The sequence below is a fragment of the Leuresthes tenuis genome, unplaced genomic scaffold, assembly GCF_036924035.1.
Source record: "Leuresthes tenuis unplaced genomic scaffold, fLeuTen1.0.hap1 SCAF_14, whole genome shotgun sequence".
In the NCBI taxonomy this organism is placed as follows: Eukaryota; Metazoa; Chordata; class Actinopteri; order Atheriniformes; family Atherinopsidae; genus Leuresthes; species Leuresthes tenuis.
The window spans coordinates 4,003,219-4,025,582 of record NW_027325368.1 but is presented as its reverse complement, the minus strand read 5'-3'; the positions used below and the strand labels follow the sequence as shown (position 1 = coordinate 4,025,582).

Genomic DNA, 22,364 nt, shown 5'->3' with positions numbered 1-22,364 from the left:
AGAGGGACGAAGAGCATCGCGATACTTTTTGTTGCTGGATGCTGCGGAGACGAAGCGTTTCCCTCCCGTCTTATTATCTCACTTAAAGCTGAAATCTTTATCTATAAAGAGTTCGAATTGGTTCGCTATATCTAATTTTCTCTTTCTTCGATGAAGACTCTAATTTGGATAATCAGTTAAGAAGCAGAAAATTACTCTGCAACCATTTTAATGAGTTTATTGTTTGAACCGAACCTCTTCAGTCGTCAGTGCTGCATTGTGTTTCCCTTTAATGTATGTGATGGGATTTACAATTTCGAGCCGAAGATCTCTCCATTTGAATGATTTTTCACTGTTTAATGGAATAAATCTGCAGCATGCAAAATTTCGTGCCTATTTTAGCGCAGGACGAGCCGTGCTTACGGGGTTATTTCTAAAACCTACATGTAATTAAACAGTAAGTAAAAGCTCATCTAGACCAGTGTCATTCCGACAAAATGCTCTTTATTATCTAAATATTTCTGTACAATTATCCTTTTAATTCATTTGAACTGGAAATCAGAAGCACTGAGTCTGTCCCGCTCATTATCAATTAGAAAGAGGTCGTGGATTATTTCTGATTTTCATGCCTTTTTGAACAGTTTAACAAAACTGGGACTATGTTCACGTGTGCTCTGAATTTTGCAATCACTTATGTGAAAAAAAGTTGGCAAAGCTATAGATTACGTTTCGTGGCAGCTTCTCAAAGCTCTCTCAGGCCATGTTGCACATTCACAGGGGAAGAAAATATGGTTTTCAAAGACAGGAAAGAGGTCGGGGGTTGACGAGTAATCGTTTGTTTGTCTTATTAACTTTTAAACAAGCGCACAGTATGAAGGTAGAAGAAAATGAGTGGCCATTTGTGCAGGAGACATTCAGCTTCAGTGAGTCAGCTCTCTTTAGCCTTGGATACCAAGGATCCAGTCTGTTAGGAAGATTAACAAAGATACTGTCTGAACTTCACCAGCAGAGGACGTTTAATCAGTTTACACACAGAGGCCGTGATGCAAATGTTCAAAGACACAGACAAAGAGTTCTCGGGTAACTTTCATAGGGTAGAGAAGTGGGATGTTCCCTTCTGGCTGCAGGCAGTTGTACACAGAAATGAAATGATTATGTGGGCATAAAGGACAATCATCTTTCAATCACAGTCTCAGCCAAAGCTTGGCGTGTGGCTCTTCGTTAAATTGAGGCAGAATCTTCCGATGGGCTGACTTTAACAGTAAAGGATATTGCAGCCTGAAATAGGAGCTCGTGCTGTTCCCCGAATGTCATGAAACTGACTCAGTCGTGTCAGAGTTATTAAAAGTTTGATAGAAAATGTAGCCGTTCAAAACCTCATCACAGCGGTTTTAGGGGCTCCTGCATGCTGGGGACTGAGGACCCCCCCCCCCCCCCCCCCCCCCCCCCCCCCGGATCACGGAGCATTCAAACTGCAGATTGGATCGCCTCAGTGAGATAAGGTTAAGAAGAGTCTGCGGCTCCTCCTCTGATACTGGCTCAAACACACTGGACCTCATAGTCGATCCATTTTTCTGAGCTTTTTCATTTCATCCTAAAAATAGTTTGAATGGCAGAATTTTACTGATGTTTCAATGTTATTTTTTATTATTATCATTCATTAGGCCTAATAACAAAGCGTCAACCTTCACTTACGTCACCAATAGTTAGTCTTGAGGTGGGAGATAATAGGTTCTGTTGCCTTAGAAATATTGAAAGTATACATGTGAGGCAGGGGAGGGTTGACACAACGTAGAAAACTGTCACACGTGCATGTAGGCAGATCACGACTCCCCCAACAAGCGAATAATCCGACACAGATGACCGAAAGCACCAAGAATGAATGAAAGAAAAGTCTTTATCCAGCTGAAGATCTGTTGAAAGAGATGAAACTAACCACCAGGTAACCAGCTCAGAAATCTCTTACTGGGAGCAACACAGTGACCTCAATCTCCTGAAATAGACCAAGCAATTTTGAACATGTATTTCACCAAAAAAAAAAATGCATTTATTCACTTCTTTTAGACCGAAACGTTTGAAACGCTTACGTCTGGCCATCAAACTTCATTTAATTTTTTATGTGAAACACTGTTAGAATTCTTTTCTAGAGTTTTTCTGTTTACTTTGCACTGAACAGCCTGTTCCCTGTTTTATTTTGTGCTCTTATTGTCTAGTTTCAGGCCTCTTCACTTCCTGTCCTCCTGTAATCAGCCCTCGTGCACTTCACCTGTGACTCTGTATTAAACCTCCTCCTTTGCGCTCCTTCCTTGCCAGATGATTGATGTCTTTCATAGCATCGCTGTCAGTCCCTCAGTCAGAATAGAAACCTGTTTGGCTCTGCAGAACCAACAGGAAACCCTGAACAGAGCTGCAGAAACCAAAGTAGACTCCCCTGCATGTAGAGACGTGAGATTAGATCAATGTGAGGCAGAACTGTAACCGGTCTGACTTTACAGGTAAAACGCTCTTGAGAGGGCAGAGCAAGTGAAAACTTATTCTTACGGGTTTTTTATGGGTATAGGGCGTGTTTTAAGTTCAGAGACGGTTGTTTGGTTGAGAAATTGACACGAGAAGCATTGAAGTGAACTAATGTGGACTTTAAATGGACAAATACTCAGCGGTAATTATTTCCAGAGCGAGGCTTAATGCAGATATATTCGTGTTTAGTTGTTTTTTTTCTACTTCAGAGTGTTTTTGTCACATAAAGAGAAAGCTCACTTTGGACAGCTGGACTGAGTAAATGTGTGACTATCTGATCATTAATTAAGTCACAGAAATGGTTGTTTTTAATGTCCCTCGCCAGGATGTGGAGTTGTTGTTGTGAAGGAGTTTGTCCAAGTTTGGGGTTGAGTTAATGTCTGAAATCGTGGGGGGTGGATGGCAGCATCACCGTCCTTTTGTCTTTCAGATCAGTGCAACTTATTCAGGTCTTTGGCTGCATGGATGTGATCATCATGCAGGACTCTTCAGGTCAGTTTGTGATGTGTCTGAAGCCTCTTCTGAAGAAACAGAGTCTGTTGATTACAGCTTCTATCACCATCTGGAGCCTCCACTTTTTGTCTCTTTTTTTTTCTGTCCCCACACAGGTTACATTTCAAAGCTGTGAAACATCTTCTGCTTCAGATACTCATCACAGATAGAAGTTCTGAAAGGATCTCCCACTCCTCCATTACAAATATACTGAAATCCCTGCAGTGCTTTAGAGAGTACAGTCCCATTATTGGAGCTTAAAATATTCTTTTTTTCTTTCAAGTTCATCCCTCTGTCCAGATAAAAATGATGCTTTTCTCCCCCAAGCAGCTGAGCTTCTCAGAAGCAATCATCAGAGGTAAATTTAAGTCTGCCTCTTTCGTTGAAATGCTCCTCGGTGAACAGAATCTATATCCATTTAGCTGCAAAACATCATGGTTGTAAAATAAATAAAGACTTTATCAGCTCCTCAGACTGCTGCCTCCCATGAAATGTTATCTGAGCCACACAGAAATAAACATTTATTGCTCATTCAGGTTTCTGAAAGCTGAAAATCTCTAAAATATGCACCTAAGAACAGCACCTTTAAGGATTTTCTACTTCAGATCCGTCAATGTGACCACAGCCTGACCCTCCACACTGTAACTGGCTGTTTGTGACACCAAGCATCTTCTGTTCCTGAAGTTTTATCTGTTCACGTATTTCTAATGCTGACAGATCCAGTGATAAAACACAGCTGTTGCCATTAATCTGTATTTATGCAGATTTTATCCGAGGAAACGCTGATCTGCTCAGCTGGGTTTTCTCACTTCTGAACAGATGTTTGCTGTGAAGTGTTTTGTTGTTTCCTGCCAACTGAAAAGGGCCTAAAAAGAAGTCATTCAGCTGTTTTATGTTGTTTGCGTTTTCAGTGTGAACGAGAGTGGATAAAACACCACAGGAACTCCATCTTAAGATGCAGCTTCTTTTATACAAAGAGACAAAGAGGGTTTCTATCAGGCTCAGCCTGAAGACGCCAGTCAGTACACAGAGCTCGATAGATAATGATCAAACATGTCTGATGCAGTCTTAAAAAACCTTTAATCAGTAACATCCACATGTGAACTAAGAGCTAATATTTGACTCTTCTCTGGACTCTGTTCCAGCCACCCGGGAGTACAGAAAGTTTGCAGGTTAGGGGTCAGGTTCAGGTTTTAGGCAGCTCAGCTCTGCAGGTTTTTACCTCTTCTGAAGCCTAACAGCTGTAAGAGAGTTCCTGTTTCATGTCATGCACTCGAATGCATCAGACAGAACATTAAGATGAGCATTTCTGCAGATCAGGATTCATGCATTTCAAGTTGCTGCAGAGCAGGGCTGATTATATAAATATGAATGAAACGCATGAAAATACTAAGAAACATAGCAACATTTGCATTTCATGTACGTTTCATGCATCAGTCGGAAGATTCAGATTCAGCACAAGATCATGATTTATGAATTTCAACCTGCTGCTGATTATAGAAATGAAAGTAGAAAAAGAAACTGCTGTAATTGGCTTTGTATTCATATTCTGTGTTTTTCTAAATAATCTCTTCCTGTCCTGTACTTGTCCACTCTGCTCATACTACACAATATATGGTCCAAGACTTTAAGATAGGGTCAGATGAATCTTCTCCATCTTATCAGACAGGTCTGTTACATTAGATACACGCCTAAAACACACGCGCGCGCACGTTGTTTATCACACCCAAACAACACCACGTGGACAGTGGTTGGCCTGCTCATTTCACGAATAATTGACCAATTCTACTCCAACTTCTGTGATAAGAAGATAAATGTGAATTACTTCCGGATATCGGGGCTCAGGCTGTCAGATGTCCCTCCGAGTCCAGCGCTGCCAAACTTTACCTGCGACCAAATAAATACTTAGTTTGCTTTAAGATCTCTCCGGTTTGTTCTTGGGCCTCCAATGAAAGAATCTGGCGAACAATAGCAAAATTTCCATTCCCTGGCCAGCTGCCTGCTAAAAGTATCTGACAGTGCAGCTCTGACTGATTCAGAGAAAACAGATTTCCACGTTGAACTCAGTGGGACTCTGGCGCCTCCTGGTGGCTGTACAGTTAATTACAGACTGAATCCCCTCTGACCGCACGAGCAGTCAACATTTCGCACAGTATGTGGCTTTTTTTGTTAAAAACACATGAGAAATAACCTGTTTGACTTAAATTGATAAGTATGAAACTTAAAATTCCAACCCTTACTTTTATCAAATGAAACAATAAAAGTGAAAGTCACCACATAATCTCTGGCTCTTTTAGTTGATTTTATAACTTTATTGACGGCTGTTTGTGTGTTTTGTTTCTTCAAAGCACAAAATACCATTTCAAACTATTTTTTAGCGTCATAACAACTGCTTTTGAATAAATGTCTGCATTCCCCCGCCTGGGATCGGCTCCAGCCCCCAAACGGTCACTGTCGCTTTAAAAAAGGGAGGTGAAACTATCACTGTCACTTTCAATGAAGGAAACTTCCTGGTTCCCTCCCCAAACTGATCTGAAAGTGGGAGGATGTTGAGCCCCACACGGTGAAGATCAGCTGCAACAAAAGGAGGTGGAGTTAGTTTTAGATCTTCTGCAGAGTCACACACTGCTCTGCCACGTGGGGGAATGGCTCAGAAAGGAGTTCAACTGGACATGAAAAGTTTCTCTTGTTCGGTCTGTCTGGATCTGCTGAAGGATCCGGTGACTATTCCCTGTGGACACAGCTACTGCAGGAACTGTATTAAAGGCTTCTGGGGTGGAGAGGATCAGAAGGGAATCCACAGCTGCCCTCAGTGCAGGAAAACTTTCACACCGAGGCCTGTCCTGGAGAAAAGCACCATGTTAGCTGATTTATTAGAAGAGCTGAAGAAGAAGGCTGGAGGGATGAAGAAATTCTGCTCTGTGGAGGAACATAAAGGCCACGACACAGTGTCAGCTGCAGCAGAAAGGACTGAGAGGCAGAGAGAGCTGGAGGGGAGTCGGCAGCAAATCCAGCAGAGAGTCCAGGACCGAGAGAAAGATGTGAAGCTGCTTCAGCAGGAGGTGGAGGCCATCAATCAGTCTGCTGATAAAACAGTGGAGCACAGTGAGAAGATCTTCACTGAGCTGATCCGTCTCATCCAGAAAAGAAGCTCTGAGGTGAAGCAGCAGATCAGATCCCAGCAGGAAACTGAAGTGAGTCGAGTCAAAGAGCTTCAGGAGAAGCTGGAGCAGGAGATCACTGAGCTGCAGAGGAAAGATGCTGAGCTGCAGCAGCTCTCACACACAGAGGATCACACCCAGTTTCTACACAACTGCCCCTCAGTGTCAGCACTCAGGGAGTCTACACCCTCATCCAGCATCAAGATCCGTCCTCTGAGGCACTTTGAGGCTGTGACAGCAGCTGTGTCAGAGCTCAGAGAGAAACTGCAGGACATCCTGAGAGAGGAATGGACCAACAGCTCTCAGATGGATGTGGAAATGTTTGATTTCACCTCACTGCCACAACCAGAGCCGAAGAGCAGAGCTGGATTCTTACAATATTCATGTGAAATCACACTGGATCCAAACACAGTCAACACATGTCTGTTGCTGTCAGAGGGGGACAGAAGAGCTACACTGATGAGAGAAGAACAGTCTTATTCTGCTCACCCAGACAGATTCATCCGGTGGCGTCAGGTCCTGAGCAGAGAGAGTCTGACTGGACGCTGTTACTGGGAGGTGGAGTGGGCCAGGAAGAGAGTAACGGTGGCCGTCGCATACAAGAACATCAGCAGATCAGGCTCAATGGTGGAGTGTGCGTTTGGATTCAACAACCAGTCGTGGGCCTTAGAGTGTAACAGCAGCAGTAGTTACAAATTCATTCACAACTCTGTGAAAACGCACATCTCGGGTCCGTGGACGTCCCGACTCGGAGTGTATCTGGACCACAGAGCAGGTGTTCTGTCCTTCTACAGCGTCTCTGAAGCCATGACTCTGCTCCACAGAGTCCAGACCACCTTCACTCAGCCGCTCCATGCTGGACTTTGGTTTAGTGGCTACAACGGAGCCACGGCCCACTTCTGTGAGCTGAACGACGGATGTTGATGAGGATCTTTCAGTGTCATTCCAGGACATTTTCCAGGTCTTTTTTTTGTTTTTCCATGACCCTGTGACCCATCCTCCACTTCTTTAATCATGTCTGCAGTTCATCACACGCATCCTTTATCACTGCAGAGTGTCTCAGCTCCTCAGGATGTGCTGCCAGAAGATCCCTTTTAAAGGAACAGTACAAAGAAAAAACTGGTGTTTAAAGGGAATATTTTCCCTCAGAGATACAGTGTGAATGATGAACAGAAAATGTTCCCTGTGGTTGATATGCTACTACATGACATTAATAGTTTGTTAAAAAGGAAGCATGAATCCTCCTGTATTATTTTACTTTCTGCATCTGCTTTACACTCTGTTGGACATCCAGATATTCTCAGCCTTGAAGATGGTTCTGAAAGAGCTCACATGATGAATCTGAGGGGTTGGGAGATGATTAAAGGAGGGGAAAAGTTCTGAAATACAAAAACGTCTGTTTCTTGTACCGTTTTGCTGTTTGTTGGGAATTTTTCTGTAATTTGACGTGTTCTGGACTTTGATGAGAGAATGGAAATGTCTTCTTTGTTGGATCTGCTGACGGCTCACCTCCATCTGACATGTGATAGAGCTGCAGCTGTTTGTCTGAAGCATCTCAGATCAACACGTTTGAGAAGTTTTTTTACAGTAAAGTTTAATTAGAAAGCTTTTGGGTTACTCCAGTCATCAGTATAGACGGTTAATAGCTGTCAGCTTGTGTTTCTCAGCCAGGCCTCCTTTTCATGTCGCCTGCATCATGTAACCCTTTACTTCTGTCTCCTAAGTCTTACATGAAGTGCTGCACCTTGGACAGACTCTGAAACTGAAGGAGCATCTTTAAAAAAAAGGATACAGTGAATCTGAAACGCCAGCTTTTTGTGATGTAAAGAGAGATCAAACGTGAACTTTTTCCTCATTAACTGTAAAATTGCAGCATGTGAAAAGAAAGAAAACGAATCAAAACTGTTGTTGGAAACATGAAAAGCCGACGCATCTCTGTAGAAATTGTCATGAAAACAAGATTAAAATTACAACTCAGAAAAATCTCACCTCATTTTCATGGTTTTTCTGTCTCAGAAACTCTTTGTTCATGATCACTCACTATGTTGGGATAGTTTCATCTTTCCATATTTGTTAGTTTTCTGAGTCATTCGGATCACGGTTTTCCAACAATGTGTGAATCAGGAAGTCACGATGTAGACTCCTTCTTCTTTTTTTATGTAAGATGCACAGAGAAGCACCGTCATCCTTCATGTGTAAACTGTGCTGAGCTGAAGCTCTTTGAGGGTGGACTGAAGGGGGAACCCGTGCACATTTATATTAGCACATCAAAGTATATTCCATTTGATACTGAGATGATTTGAACCCAAACTGTGATATTTTTCTGAACATAACTAACTTCTGACACGTCATAAAACCGATTTACTGAGAAAGTTAAAGTGTTTCTTCTTCTTTTTCCTCTTCCTCTCCGGCTGGTTTATTGATGTCACATGTTAGAATAATGAATGTAAGCATGGATCTCTGCTTAAGCTTTAGCTTTAACTGCTAACCTTCATCAGGTAACTGAGGACAGGAGAGAGTCTCTGAAGCTGAACAAAAAACAGCACAAGAGGCTGGAAAGAGAAGTCGAAATGTTCCTGTTCTGACCCTGCACTGATAACACAGCAGAGGCAGGACATGTTATTCCTTTTTAACAGCTAAACTGTTGCTTCCTTATGCTTCACTGACGTGTCTTTCACCACGGCTCTATGGGAAGTGTTGTAAATCACCCGTAACACGCCCTGCCTCTCTGTGAAAAAGCTTTTAGGCCTTCCTGTGAGATATTTCTTTGTTCCCGCCCCTCCACAGATCTCTCTTCATAAGGATGGGTGTGAGCGACATGCAGCTGCTGTTAAGCCTCATTTCCTGGTTTGTGTGAGTATCAGCAGAGATCTGTTACCCTTCAGAGCACACGGATCGTTTCTGTTCAGGGAAAGTGAAACTGTTTGACAGTTACTGTGAAGAGGGAAATGGCGCAGCAGGAAAATCAGCTGGAACAACTAAAATTCTGCTGTTCGATCTGTCTGGATCTGCTGAAGGATCCGGTGACTATTCCCTGTGGACACAGCTACTGCATGAACTGTATTAAAGGCTTCTGGGATGGAGAGGATCAGAAGGGAATCCACAGCTGCCCTCAGTGCAGGAAGACTTTCACACCGAGGCCTGTCCTGGAGAAAAACACCATGTTAGCTGATTTATTAGAAGAGCTGAAGAAGAAGGCTGGACTCCAAGCTGCTCCTGCTGATCACTGCTATGCTGGACCTGAAGATGTGGCCTGTGATTTCTGCTCTGGAAGAAAACTGAAAGCCATCAAGTCCTGTTTATTCTGTCTGGCCTCTTTCTGTGAGAAACACCTTCAGCCTCATTATGATTCACCAACATTCAAGAAACACAAGCTGGTGGAGCCCTCCAAGAACCTCCAGGAGAACATCTGCTCTCGTCACGATGAGGTGATGAAGATGTTCTGCCGCACTGATCAGAAGTCTATCTGTTATCTCTGCTCTGTGGAGGAACATAAAGGCCACGACACAGTGTCAGCTGCAGCAGAAAGGACTGAGAGGCAGAGAGAGCTGGAGGGGAGGCGACAACAAATCCAGCAGAGAGTCCAGGACCAAGAGAGAAAGGTGAAGCGGGATCAAGAGGAAGTTGAGAATATAAATACATCAGCTGATAAAACCGTTGAGGTCTGTGAGAAGATCTTCACTGAGCTGATCCGTCTCATCCAGAAAAGAAGCCCTGATGTGAAGAAGCTCATCAGATCAAAACAGGAAACTGAAGTGAGTCGAGCTAAAAAGCGACAAGAGAAGCTGGAGCGGGAGATCACTGAGCTGAAGAAGGAAGATGATGAGCTGAAGCAGCTCTCACACACAGAGGATGATGTCCAGTTTTTGCAAAATTACTCTCCGCCGAAATACAAACTTGGGTTTCCACAGATAGATTTGAAACTTCCTGTATTCTACAATCGGTACCTTGAGGATGTGAAGGCAGCTGCATCAGAGGCTGCATCTACAGTGGAGGACATTCTTCAAAATGGGTGGAGGGACATCTCACTGGCAGAGGCTGAAGTGGATTCCTCATCATCAAGTCCACAAAAGGGGTCCAAGACCAGAGCTGAACTCCTAAAGTTCTCACAGGAAATATCACTGGATCCAAACTCTGCAAACGAGTACTTATCAGTGGATTTAGGGAACAAAAGGGCAGTGAAAAAAAAAGATGCACAATCCATTTCTAAGGGCTTAGAAAGGTTTGAGTCTTTTGGCCAAGTGCTGAGTAGAAAGACTCTGACAGAACGTTGTTACTGGGAGGTGGAGAGGTCTGGTAGATGCACTGTAGCAGTGGCATACAAAGATATCAGCAGACGAGGCAGACTGAGCGCATTTGGACGCAATGAAAATTCTTGGGCACTGGAGTGCTGTCAAATTATGTATCTATTCAGGCATAACAACACCCTGACTCTCATCTCAGGTCCTGTATCCTCCAGAGTCGGAGTGTACCTGGATCACAGAGCAGGTGTTCTGTCCTTCTACAGCATCTCTGAAACCATGACTCTCCTCCACAGAGTCCAGACCACATTCACTCAGCCGCTCCATGCTGGACTTCAGTTGTATGAAACTGGAGACACAGCTGAGTTACGTGAACCTGAACTTGATGCATAGTCAATATTATCTTTTTTAAGATGTTATTGCTGGGTCAGGTTCATGATGCCATTTTTGTTGCTTGGATTATTGTACAAATGTCTTCTTAACTGCTAAATCTGTGACTATTTGGAGGGATCTTAATTTAGTTCTTAACACATGAATCTTCCTTTTCAGTGAAACAAATATCCCAAATGTGTGTTGATCATGCTGTGTGAGCTCAGAGTAGTTGTGATGCAAACAGGATCTTCATAACGGAGGAAAGCTTGTATGTTTAATCCACAGAGTACCTACAAGTTAATCGACGGTATGAAGAGATTTGTGATTTAAAAAATGATAAAACGTTGAAAGAGGAGTTTTTTTCTGTGTACACTTTCAAATCAGCTCTTGGCCTTTTATTCTGAAGTGATGCAGAATCTTTAACCATCATTTCCAAATCCAGACCTCTACATTCATAAAATACTGTACTCCAACAATAGCACTCAATCGTTTTCTACAGGAAATATTAACCATACTGTGTTGATATGGTGCGGGTTTAGGTAGAGTTGGTTTGTCTTATGTTTAGTAATTCACATTCATTTGGTTTAATTTGGTTTGACTACATCAGTATATGTTTCCTTCATGTTTCTTTGTGTTTTTATTCAGATAAATTTGTTGATTTGGTTAAACTGGTGTTAATTCATCTTATTTTGAGAATGGTTATATTCAAACTGATGTCTTTTATGGATCCATTTAATATTCTTCTTAAGGTTTTTGTAATAATTTTGAGTTCTCTTGGAAAATAAAAACTTTGAACATATTTGCCTCTGCCTTCGTTGGCTAAGTGCTTTGGATTTTTAAAAGGCTTGGCTGATCACACTTTGGTTGAAACCTCATCTGATTGGTTAAACATTATTTTGTTATTTCATCACTGGATACCGACTGGTGAGGCCGACCTGACATTTATTTAGGAGAAGTGCAATGAAGTGTTTCACCACACAGGGGCGCTGTTTCATTCCTTTCAGAGTCGGTGATGGGAGGATCAGTAAATGGGAATCATCTTGTCTTCACTCTTGAATTAAAGATGTTTTTAAAAAATCATGCCACAGTCTGAGAAAGAAATAAAAAGAAGATGTTTTGCTTTCCTTGGCCTCTGGAAAAAACGCCCCACTGCCACAATTTAACCATGGTAAAATCGAGCCATGGGAACTCTTCTTTTATAAGAACTCTTTTATTTTATTTGTCTATGCCCTCATAAGAACTATCAGCTGTGTAATCATACAATACTGATATGTGTGCCTCAAACAAACAGTCGCTGTTCGAAAACTATAAGTCATATTTAAAAGATTCTTCAACCGTGAGCACCAGAATGGACTGCAGAAGCCACTGGTGTCATTTTTATTCTGCTCCTATGTACGGTATTTTTTTAATGGCAGTTTTAAAAACAGCCATCACATTGATTTGATAAGGATATGATGCAACATCGCTAAAATGGCCGTCAATGGCAGCCCGAGTGGTCGCTCTCTGCGCTCAAAGGTCATTTGAGAGAAAACTGTTTGGCCGGGCACAATGACAGTGACATTGGGTGAAAGAGGACAAAAATACCTACATTTTGAAGTATAATATGTCTTGGTGCAGCAGACATGTTAGACGTGAGAGAACTTTGTTTGAGTTATTTTGGTATTAATTTCGAACTTGTCAAAATAGAGTGTGAGACCCCAGGACAGCAGAGTGAGAGGAGCCCTGATTTTTCCTAAAACTTAAACTGCCATTGTGTCAAAGCTTTGAAATATATCAACAAACCCTTTAGTTCAGGTAAGATTGTGTCCTTCCTGACCTGTTTAAACTTTGAATGATGTCTCTATGACGACGTATGGCTGAGTTATGAGGCCCCCAAATAAAGCTATTTTTGTCCCATTATATATGAATTTTAATGCATTTCCAATGGGCTGAAATTCCCAGTTTTTCCCAGTTATTCGGGAATCCATTCAAGTAATGAGAGAGAAAAATCATAGCACACTATTCCCTATCGATGGACATGCGGGGGTATGCTTTTTATCCCGTTCGGACCAACCGTGCAGGACTGGTTCCGTGCCGAAATTCGTGACGGAAACGGGAGAATAATAAGTATGTACAATAGTAATATGTGTGCCTTGATGACTTTGGCAATGGTATCCATGATAAGAGCTCAGACAATGTTCTTGTCTCAGTCTTCATGATGTCATGAGGATTTCTGTCATTTGGAAAGTGCTCAGAGTGGAGTTGCTGCTTCTCTGTGTTGAAAGGAACCATTTGATGTTCGTTGGTTCATTTTCAAGGATGTCTACTAGATATCTTGAAAGTTAAATATTTTGGGCTTGTTAAACCTGGGGGAGATATTTGGCTGGACTTTAGAAAATCAATTAATTTATCCATGAATATATGTTGTTATTTTATGTTTCTATAAACAGGAGATACGTACAACGTATCTTTTTTCTCCTCGTTTTACCTTTGATATGGCTCTTTGAAGTAGTGGTAAGTCCTTTCACTGATGACTTTCCCATCTTTTTTAATTCCCTTCGGTTTTAAATTCATGCCAAAGCAATCACTAAAATGTTGGACATAAAGTACCAGAAACGTAAAAGGTCAGCATGTTTTCTAGAGGACTGAGTTTAGGACTCTGTGGAAAGACTGTTTCTCAGTTATTTTAGACATCAGCCACGATGAGCATGCAGATATGGATGGATGGATGGATGGATGGATGGATGGATGGATGGATGGATGGATGGATGGATGGATGGATGGATGGATGGATGATTCACTTTTATTGCTCATCTGTTTTGAAACTATCACATGTAAATGTTCCAACAGCACCAAACCCTGGATAAAAATTACACCTTGACTTACACCTCATAAAATTAAGAGGAAACTAACTTTGATCCACAGAGCTACGTGTTACTTTGGAATGTGGAAAAACTTGATAACACTCCTTCTTCTTTCTGCTCTCAAAAGAACTTCACTCTGTCCTTTCCTTGTTTCCTCCCCTTCTGATCTGCAGGTTGATGATTGGTGAGATAAAAGCTGACAGACAACATTCTCTGTACAAACACGTGATTCGTAGATCAGAGCAAAGATAAGATTCACTTTTGAGGAAACAAAACTCACTCAGTCACTGTTGCTGAGAGGAGAAATGGCTCAGAAAGGACATCAGCTGGACCGTGAAACCTTGTCTTGTTCGATCTGTCTGGATCTGCTGAAGGATCCGGTGACTATTCCCTGTGGACACAGCTACTGCAGGAACTGTATTAAAGGCTTCTGGGATGGAGAGGATCAGAAGGGAATCCACAGCTGCCCTCAGTGCAGGCAGACATTCACACCGAGGCCTGTCCTGGGGAAGAACACCATGTTAGCTGATTTAGTGGAGCAGCTGAAGAAGACTGGACTCCAAGCTGCTCCTGCTGATCACTGCTATGCTGGACCTGAAGATGTGGCCTGTGATTTCTGCTCTGGAAGAAAACTGAAAGCCAACAAGTCCTGTTTAACCTGCCCAGCCTCTTACTGTGAGAAACACCTTCAGCCTCATTATGATTCACCAACATTCAAGAAACACAAGCTGGTGGAGCCCTCCAAGAACCTCCAGGAGAACATCTGCTCTCGTCACGATGAGGTGATGAAGATGTTCTGCCGCACTGATCAGAAGTCTATCTGTTATCTCTGCTCTGTGGATGAACATAAAGGCCACGACACAGTGTCAGCTGCAGCAGAAAGGACTGAGAGGCAGAGAGAGCTGGAGGGGAGTCGGCAGCAAATCCAGCAGAGAGTCCAGGACCGAGAGAAAGATGTGAAGCTGCTTCAGCAGGAGGTGGAGGCCATCAATCAGTCTGCTGATAAAACAGTGGAGCACAGTGAGAAGATCTTCACTGAGCTGATCCGTCTCATCCAGAAAAGAAGCTCTGAGGTGAAGCAGCAGATCAGATCCCAGCAGGAAACTGAAGTGAGTCGAGTCAAAGAGCTTCAGGAGAAGCTGGAGCAGGAGATCACTGAGCTGAAGAGGAAAGATGCTGAGCTGCAGCAGCTCTCACACACAGAGGATCACACCCAGTTTCTACAGAACTGCCCCTCAGTGTCAGCACTCAGGGAGTCTACACCCTCATCCAGCATCAAGATCCGTCCTCTGAGGCACTTTGAGGCTGTGACAGCAGCTGTGTCAGAGCTCAGAGAGAAACTACAGGACATCCTGAGAGAGGAATGGACCAACATCTCACTGAGAGGCACTGCAGTGGATGTTTTACTGTCAGAACCAGAACCAAAGAGCAGAGCTGACTTCTTAAAATATTCATGTGAAATCACACTGGATCCAAACACAGCAAACAGACGTCTGTTACTGTCAGAGGGGAACAGAAAAGGGACCGTAATGGATCAACCTCAGTCTTATTCTGATCATCCAGACAGATTCACTGAATATTCTCAGGTCTTGAGCAGAGAGAGTCTGACTGGACGCTGTTACTGGGAGGTGGAGAGGGGGGGGAAAGGAGTTGGTGTAGCAGTTGCATACAAGAATATCAGCAAAACAGGGGATGAATGTAGATTTGGACGAAATGACAAATCTTGGGCATTAGATTGTTACCAAAACCATTATGAATTTTGGTACAACAAGATAAAAACCTCCATCTCAGGTCCTGTATCCTCCAGAGTCGGAGTGTACCTGGATCACAGAGCAGGTATTCTGTCCTTCTACAGCATCTCTGAAACCATGACTCTGCTCCACAGAGTCCAGACCACATTCACTCAGCCGCTCTATGCTGGAGTTAGGATTGGATGGACTGGAGACACAGCAGAGTTGTGTAAAGTGAAATAAATGTATTTAGTCAGCTTGTTGCTGTGATGTCTCTGCGCTGCTGTTCTGCTGCTTATTTGCTGCTTTTTCCTGTGTTTGTGCAGCCATGGAGGATATCACTGCTAATGATGAGTTTTATTCACAGAAATATTTCTCCACATGAAAATCTAAACTTCTCTGAGCTCTAAATGTTAGTTGGATGCTTGTGTTGATGTGTCTGTATGTTGTTGTTTCTCTTCCACTTCATGGAGCCCAACAGAGAGATCAGCAGACTCTGTTCATATCTCATCACTTTGTAAATGTGAAAATAATTCTGTAGTTACACTGACTTTGATTTGTTTCAGAGATCAAATGTTGTTGCTGTTTTCTAAATCAACCAACAAATGAGGAAGTCTATTCTGAGGCTTTCAGAAACTCTCATTTCCAGGATCAGAATAAATCAGGAGATCAGTTCTCATGTTTAATGTGACAACAAATTAAAGTTTTTATAAGAAATACCACTTTATTGTTCTGACATTTATTCTTTAACAGTGAGGAACTATTTTTAGATGACTCATAAGAACAAACAGCAGGGACACTATAAACTAACATGGTTCAACATAATTACAATAAAACACATAGATATATGTACTAAGGAACAGCTCTCTCTCTCTATATATATGATCTTTATGAATATGTGATGTTATCTAATGAGAGCTGGGGAATAACGAGGTATTGATCTTCACTACCGGCTGATACGCATCAGTCAAGATAAAGAGAGGATCACAAACTCATTGAAGTTAGCTTGAGGGAACAAGAGGAACATAATGTCAGCAGACATGGAAAAAAACATGTCATTATGTAGCGTTCGCCTGTGGAGATACTTCAAGAAGCTGGTGTAACTCACACAATGTTATGAGCCATTCAGTCCCTCCCCAACCAGAGCCACTTGTATACCTGCAGATGGTCACAAACTGGGCAGTGACAGAAGGAACAAGAACATTTCTGAAGAAATTTTGATGGGTGCCAATAGAGCTACTGCCCGCTGAGAGACAGAGGCTGCCATGAGACCTTGGTGTTCAATACTGATATGTGTGCCTCGAACAAACTGGCTCTTTTCGGAAACTATAAGTCATATTTAAAAGTTTTTTAACCGTAAGCACCAGAAGGAAAGGCAGAAGCCACTGGTGTGATTTTTATTCTGCTCCTATGTACGGTATTTTTTAATGGCAGTTTTAAAAACAGCCATCACATTGATATAAAAAGTAGATGAGGCGACCTCGCTGTAATTGCCGTCAATGGCAGCTCGAGTGGTCGCTCTTTGTGCTCAGAGGTCATGTGAGAGAAAACCGTGAGGCCAAGCACAATGACAGTGACATTGGGTGAAAGAGGACAAAAATACCTACATTTTAAAGTATAATTTGTCTTGGTGCAGCAGACATTTTGGATGTGAGAGAAGTTTGTTTGAGTTATTTTGGTATTAATTTTGAACTTGTCAAAATAGAGTGTGAGACCCCAGGACAGCAGAGTGAGAGGAGTCCTGATTTTTCCTAAAACTTAAACTGCCATTATGTCAAAGCTATACAATATGTCAACAAACCCTTTAGTGCAGTTAAGGTTGAGTCTTTCCTGGACTGTTTAAACTTTGAATGATGTCTCTATGATGAAGTGTGGCTGAGTTATGAGGCCTCCAAATAGGGCAATTTTTGTCCCATTATATGTGAGTTTTAATGCGTTTCCAATGGGCCGAAATTCTCAGTTTTTCCTAATTTTCTGGAAATCCATTTGAGTAATGAGAGAGAAAAGTTATAGCACACTATTTCCTATTGGTGGAAACACGGGGAGGTGCCTTTTATCCCAGTCAGACCAACCATGCAAGACTAGTTATGCGCCTAAATTTGTGACAAAAACGGGAGAATATGAGTATGCACAATAGTAATATGTGTGCCTTGATGCCTTCGGCACTTTCTGCTGCTGTCAGTGATGGACTGCAGATGGAGATGAAACTGTGCTGTTTAGTCTTTCACTTATTGATAAAGTTGAAGTTTACAAAAAACAAACAATAACAGGAAGAAGTTCCCTGAAAGCAGCATCAGTGTTACAGGTTGTGAGTCCTGTGAACAAACTGACACAGTGTGATATTACACATTTTTAAATCTCTCTTTCCTCATGTTGTCGAAGCTGCCAAAGGCTCAGTGAAGCTTTCTCATGTCTTCTTGCAGGTTCACATCTGAATTCTGAAAACTAACACAAGAGGGCGCCTTCATCCTGCTCACAGGGATGTAGAGGAGGTTAAAGCTCCTGTTCTGTTCATTTAGACTGATCTCTGCCTGTGTTCTGGTCACTTTGACACAGAACATCTTAGTTGATTTTAAATCCGTAAAACATATATATTACCTAAAGTCTCTTTCAACTATTCATGGCTTGTACGCCTTATTGACCTGAGTTTACACAAATAATTTCAATAAACCCAGGAACACCCTCAGACAGAGACTGGTTCACCCAAAGGATTAAACACCCAAACACAAACTGGGTGGTGTCGTGTATGCAGTGCAGCAAAGACTGTGCAGACCTCTTTATAGGAGAGACCAAACAACAGCTCCACAAGCGCATGACCCAGCATAGAAGAGCCACCTCTTCAGGTCAAGACTCAGCAGTGCACCGACATCTCGAGGAGAAGAGACACTCTTTAGAGGACAGTAATGTCGATATTCTGGACAGAGAAGACAGATGGTTTGAGAGAGGAGTCAAGGAAGCCATCTGTGTAAAACTGGAAAAACCATCCTTGAACAGAAGAGGTGGTCTCAGGTTTCACCTTCCCAGCACCTACAATGCAGCATTGTTTCTCTTCCCCAGGCAATTTCACAATCATTCACACCTTGGATTCTGTGACCAAAACTCACCCTTTCAGGCAGGTAGACAATTCAGAGGCGATAAAGACTCTAACGACATGCACATTGGTGGGGGTTCAATGACACATACGACTGTAACGACCCTCTCTGTGTATAAACTGATACTCCCCACCATCGAGTTGGGACTAAAGAAACCTTTTGGATGAGAGGTGAAAGGTCTTCAAGATCCAGAAAGAATTTTTCCTAAAACTTAAACTGCCATTGTGTCAAAGCTATACAATATATCAACAAACCCTTTAGTGTAGTTAAAGTTGAGTCTTTCCAGGACTGTTGAAACTTTGAATGATGGCTCTATGATGAAGTATGGCTGAGTTATGAGGCCTCCAATTATGGCTATTTTTGTCCCATTATATGTGAGTTTTAATGCGTTTCCAATGGGCCGGAATTCCCAGTTTTTCCTCATTTTCCGGGAATCCGTTCGTGTAATGAGAGAGAAAAATCATAGCACACTATATCCTATCGATGGAAGGGCAGGGATATGCTTTCAATCCTGGTCGAATCAACCGTGACGGACTGGTTACGCAGCAAAATTTGTGATGGAAACAGGAGAAAAATAAGTATGCACAAGAGCAATATATGTGCCTTGATGCCATCGATCCTTGATAAATCCTTGATCAATCCTGCCTTTACTGTAGGATGGAGGTGAAACTAGCACTGTCACTTTCAATGAAAGAAACTTCCTTGTTCCCTCCCCAAACTGATCTGAAGGTGGGAGGATGTGTGAAACCATTGTGTGATGGTAGAGGAGCTCTTAAATGAAGATCAGCTGCAACAAAAGGAGGTGGCATTTGTTTTGTAACACAGCACAGACGGTGTTTCTGCTCTGAGAGTCACACACTGCTCTGCCAGATGGAGGAAATGGCAAAGAAAAGGGTTAAACTGGACCTGGAAACCTTCTCTTGTTCGATCTGTCTGGATCTGCTGAAGGATCCGGTGACTATTCCCTGTGGACACAGCTACTGCATGAACTGCATTAAAGACTACTGGAATCGAAATAATAAGAAGGGAATTCACAGCTGCCCTCAATGCAGGAAAACTTTCAGACCAAGGCCTGTCCTGGAGAAAAGCACCATGTTAGCGGATTTAGTGGAGCAGCTGAAGAAGACTGGAGACCAAACTGCTCCTGCTGATCACTGCTATGCTGGAGCTGAAGATGTGGCCTGTGATTTCTGCTCTGGAAGAAAACTGAAAGCCATCAAGTCCTGTTTATTCTGTCTGGCCTCTTTCTGTGAGAAACACCTTCAGCCTCATTATGATGTGGCTCCATTAAAGAAACACAAGCTGGTGGAGCCCTCCAAGAACCTCCAGGAGAACATCTGCTCTCGTCACGATGAGGTGATGAAGATGTTCTGCCGCACTGATCAGAAGTCTATCTGTTATCTCTGCTCTGTGGAGGAACATAAAGGCCACGACACAGTGTCAGCTGCAGCAGAAAGGACTGAGAGGCAGAGAGAGCTGGAGGGGAGTCGGCAACAAATCCAGCAGAGAGTCCAGGACCGAGAGAAAGATGTGAAGCTGCTTCAGCAGGAGGTGGAGGCCATCAATCAGTCTGCTGATAAAACAGTGGAGCACAGTGAGAAGATCTTCACTGAGCTGATCCGTCTCATCCAGAAAAGAAGCTCTGAGGTGAAGCAGCAGATCAGATCCCAGCAGGAAACTGAAGTGAGTCGAGTCAAAGAGCTTCAGGAGAAGCTGGAGCAGGAGATCACTGAGCTGCAGAGGAAAGATGCTGAGCTGCAGCAGCTCTCACACACAGAGGATCACATCCAGTTTCTACAGAACTGCCCCTCAGTGTCAGCACTCAGGGAGTCTACACCCTCATCCAGCATCAAGATCCGTCCTCTGAGGCACTTTGAGGCTGTGACAGCAGCTGTGTCAGAGCTCAGAGAGAAACTACAGGACATCCTGAGAGAGGAATGGACCAACAGCTCTCAGATGGATGTGGAAATGTTTGATTTCACCTCACTGCCACAACCAGAACCAGAGAGCAGAGCTGACTTCTTACAATATTCATGTGAAATCACACTGGATCCAAACACAGCAAATAGACATCTGTTACTTTCAGAGGGGAACAGAAAAGTGACATTTATGGATCAACTTCAGTCTTATTCTGATCATCCAGACAGATTCACTGAATGGTTTCAGGTCCTGAGCAGAGAGAGTCTGACTGGATGTTGTTACTGGGAGGTGGAGATGATTGGGAAAGGAGTTGATGTAGCAGTTGCATACAAGAATATCAGCAGAGCAGGAGATGAATGTGAATTTGGATTTAATGACAAATCTTGGTCATTAAAATTTTACCAAAACAGTAAGGAATTTTGGTACAACAAGATAAGAACCTCCATCTCAGGTCCTCGGTCCTCCAGAGTCGGAGTGTACCTGGATCACAGAGCAGGTATTCTGTCCTTCTACAGCATCTCTGAAACCATGACTCTGCTCCACAGAGTCCAGACCACTTTCATTCAGCCGCTCTATGCTGGAGTTAGGATTTGGGGCTCTGGATCCACGGCTGAGTTGTGTAAAATAAAGTAAAATAAATGTATTTAGTCAGCTTATTGCTGTGATGTCTCTGCGCTGCTGTTCTGCTGCTTATTTGCTGCTTTTTCCTGGGTTTGTGCAGCCATGGAGGATATCACTGCTAATGATGAGTTTTATTCACAGAAATATTTCTCCACATGAAAATCTAAACTTCTCTGAGCTCTAAATATCAGTTGGATGCTTGTGTTGATGTGTCTGTATGTTGTTGTTTCTCTTCCACTTCATGGATCCAAAGAGAGAAATCAGCAGACTCTGTTCAGATCTCATCACTTCTTAGATGTGAAAATAATTCTGTAAAAAAAAACTTACTTTTACTTTCAACCCGGAAACTAAATGTTCTGATTCTGGATTTTTTTTTCTGTAAATAATAAATTGTGGATTCATCCTGATCATTAATTGTGTTTCTGTGAAAGTTGGGAGTGAGGCTGTCACACCACCAGTAACTGCTTTGTTTCAAAGATACTTGTTTAAACCCACCATTGAACATTCAGTGCAGACTCAAAGTAACACCAGTTATTACGGTGGCCATTTAACGCATCGCCAGAGAAGACGTCATATGACGTATTAACGCAGCAGCGTCAGAGTTGGGCTGTGCGCTCGGTTCATCTAACCCGGTGTAGGTACCAGATGTCCTGCAGGTTTTAGATGCTGCTTCAACACACCTGATTCAGATGAAATGGATCTCTTCAAAAGATTAAGTTCTGCTCATTGATCTGAAACGAGCCTCCAGACAGTCTCCAGTTTAAAGATGCATTTTTATGCCTTAGCTTTAACCCCAGAGTGATTTTTATTCTTACCTTTAATGTTTTATCACTTTTTGTCTCGTGTCCACTTCTGTGTCTTAACTTTGTTGAATTTGACTGGATAAAGTACAGCGCTTTGGTTTTCCCTGTGGATGTTTGAAGAGCTATTGTAGATAAAGTGGCGTGCCTTAAAACTTTAGATACAAGTGGAGTGACCAAAAAACAGTCGCCTTCATTTGGTGCGAAACAATCGGTGGCAACGCGCATGGAAATCGGTGTTTACGTTTGTTCCCGTTGACTCTAAGCATATTTTCCTGGTGGCTCCTCAGTCCAGTGGCAGCAAGAACAGCAAAAATAAGTCAAAATAAGTAAGTCAACTCATCTAACTCGCATGATACGATGAATAATTCAAAGCACCGCTGTTCATGCATTCATTTAATTTGATATTTAGTGCAGGATTGAAAGAACAAAGACACGAAAATTAAGTTTTGGCTTCTTGTTTTTTACTGTTTTTAACATTTATTAACATTGTTTCGTTAACTTTGAATAAAGTGTGTTCTCGGCACTTGTGTTTTGGTGTTTATTCATAACAGTTCTCATCAGCAACACCCTAAAGTGAATATTCTGTCTATTAC

At 42.5% G+C, this 22,364-nt stretch overlaps 4 protein-coding genes across 4 annotated transcripts; all 4 read left to right on the top strand.

The window, feature by feature from the left end:
• Nucleotides 1-5,611: 5,611 nt before the first annotated feature.
• On the top strand, nucleotides 5,612-8,103 carry LOC140269065 (tripartite motif-containing protein 16-like protein). The gene has a single exon (XM_072364090.1). It carries the CDS (start codon nucleotides 5,634-5,636, stop codon nucleotides 7,071-7,073), a length of 1,440 nt encoding a protein of 479 aa, XP_072220191.1. The 5' UTR covers nucleotides 5,612-5,633; the 3' UTR covers nucleotides 7,074-8,103.
• Nucleotides 8,104-8,884: 781 nt separating this feature from the next.
• LOC140269064 (E3 ubiquitin/ISG15 ligase TRIM25-like) lies at nucleotides 8,885-11,454 on the top strand. The gene has a single exon (XM_072364089.1). It carries the CDS (start codon nucleotides 9,098-9,100, stop codon nucleotides 10,781-10,783), a length of 1,686 nt encoding a protein of 561 aa, XP_072220190.1. The 5' UTR covers nucleotides 8,885-9,097; the 3' UTR covers nucleotides 10,784-11,454.
• Nucleotides 11,455-13,874: 2,420 nt separating this feature from the next.
• On the top strand, nucleotides 13,875-21,231 carry LOC140268644 (E3 ubiquitin/ISG15 ligase TRIM25-like). Its single transcript, XM_072363588.1, has 2 exons — nucleotides 13,875-15,606; nucleotides 21,000-21,231. Exon 1 carries the CDS (start codon nucleotides 13,911-13,913, stop codon nucleotides 15,576-15,578), a length of 1,668 nt encoding a protein of 555 aa, XP_072219689.1. The 5' UTR covers nucleotides 13,875-13,910; the 3' UTR covers nucleotides 15,579-15,606; nucleotides 21,000-21,231.
• LOC140268643 (tripartite motif-containing protein 16-like) lies at nucleotides 19,242-20,980 on the top strand. Its single transcript, XM_072363587.1, has one exon. The coding sequence runs from the start codon at nucleotides 19,298-19,300 to the stop codon at nucleotides 20,978-20,980; it is 1,683 nt and encodes a 560-aa protein (XP_072219688.1). The 5' UTR covers nucleotides 19,242-19,297.
• Nucleotides 21,232-22,364: the final 1,133 nt, after the last annotated feature.

Coding starts and splice junctions, on each gene's coding strand:
- LOC140268643 (XM_072363587.1), top strand. CDS start 19,298: ATGGAGGAAATGGCAAAGAAAAGGGTTAAACTGGACCTGGAAACCTTC.
- LOC140269064 (XM_072364089.1), top strand. CDS start 9,098: ATGGCGCAGCAGGAAAATCAGCTGGAACAACTAAAATTCTGCTGTTCG.
- LOC140269065 (XM_072364090.1), top strand. CDS start 5,634: ATGGCTCAGAAAGGAGTTCAACTGGACATGAAAAGTTTCTCTTGTTCG.
- LOC140268644 (XM_072363588.1), top strand. CDS start 13,911: ATGGCTCAGAAAGGACATCAGCTGGACCGTGAAACCTTGTCTTGTTCG.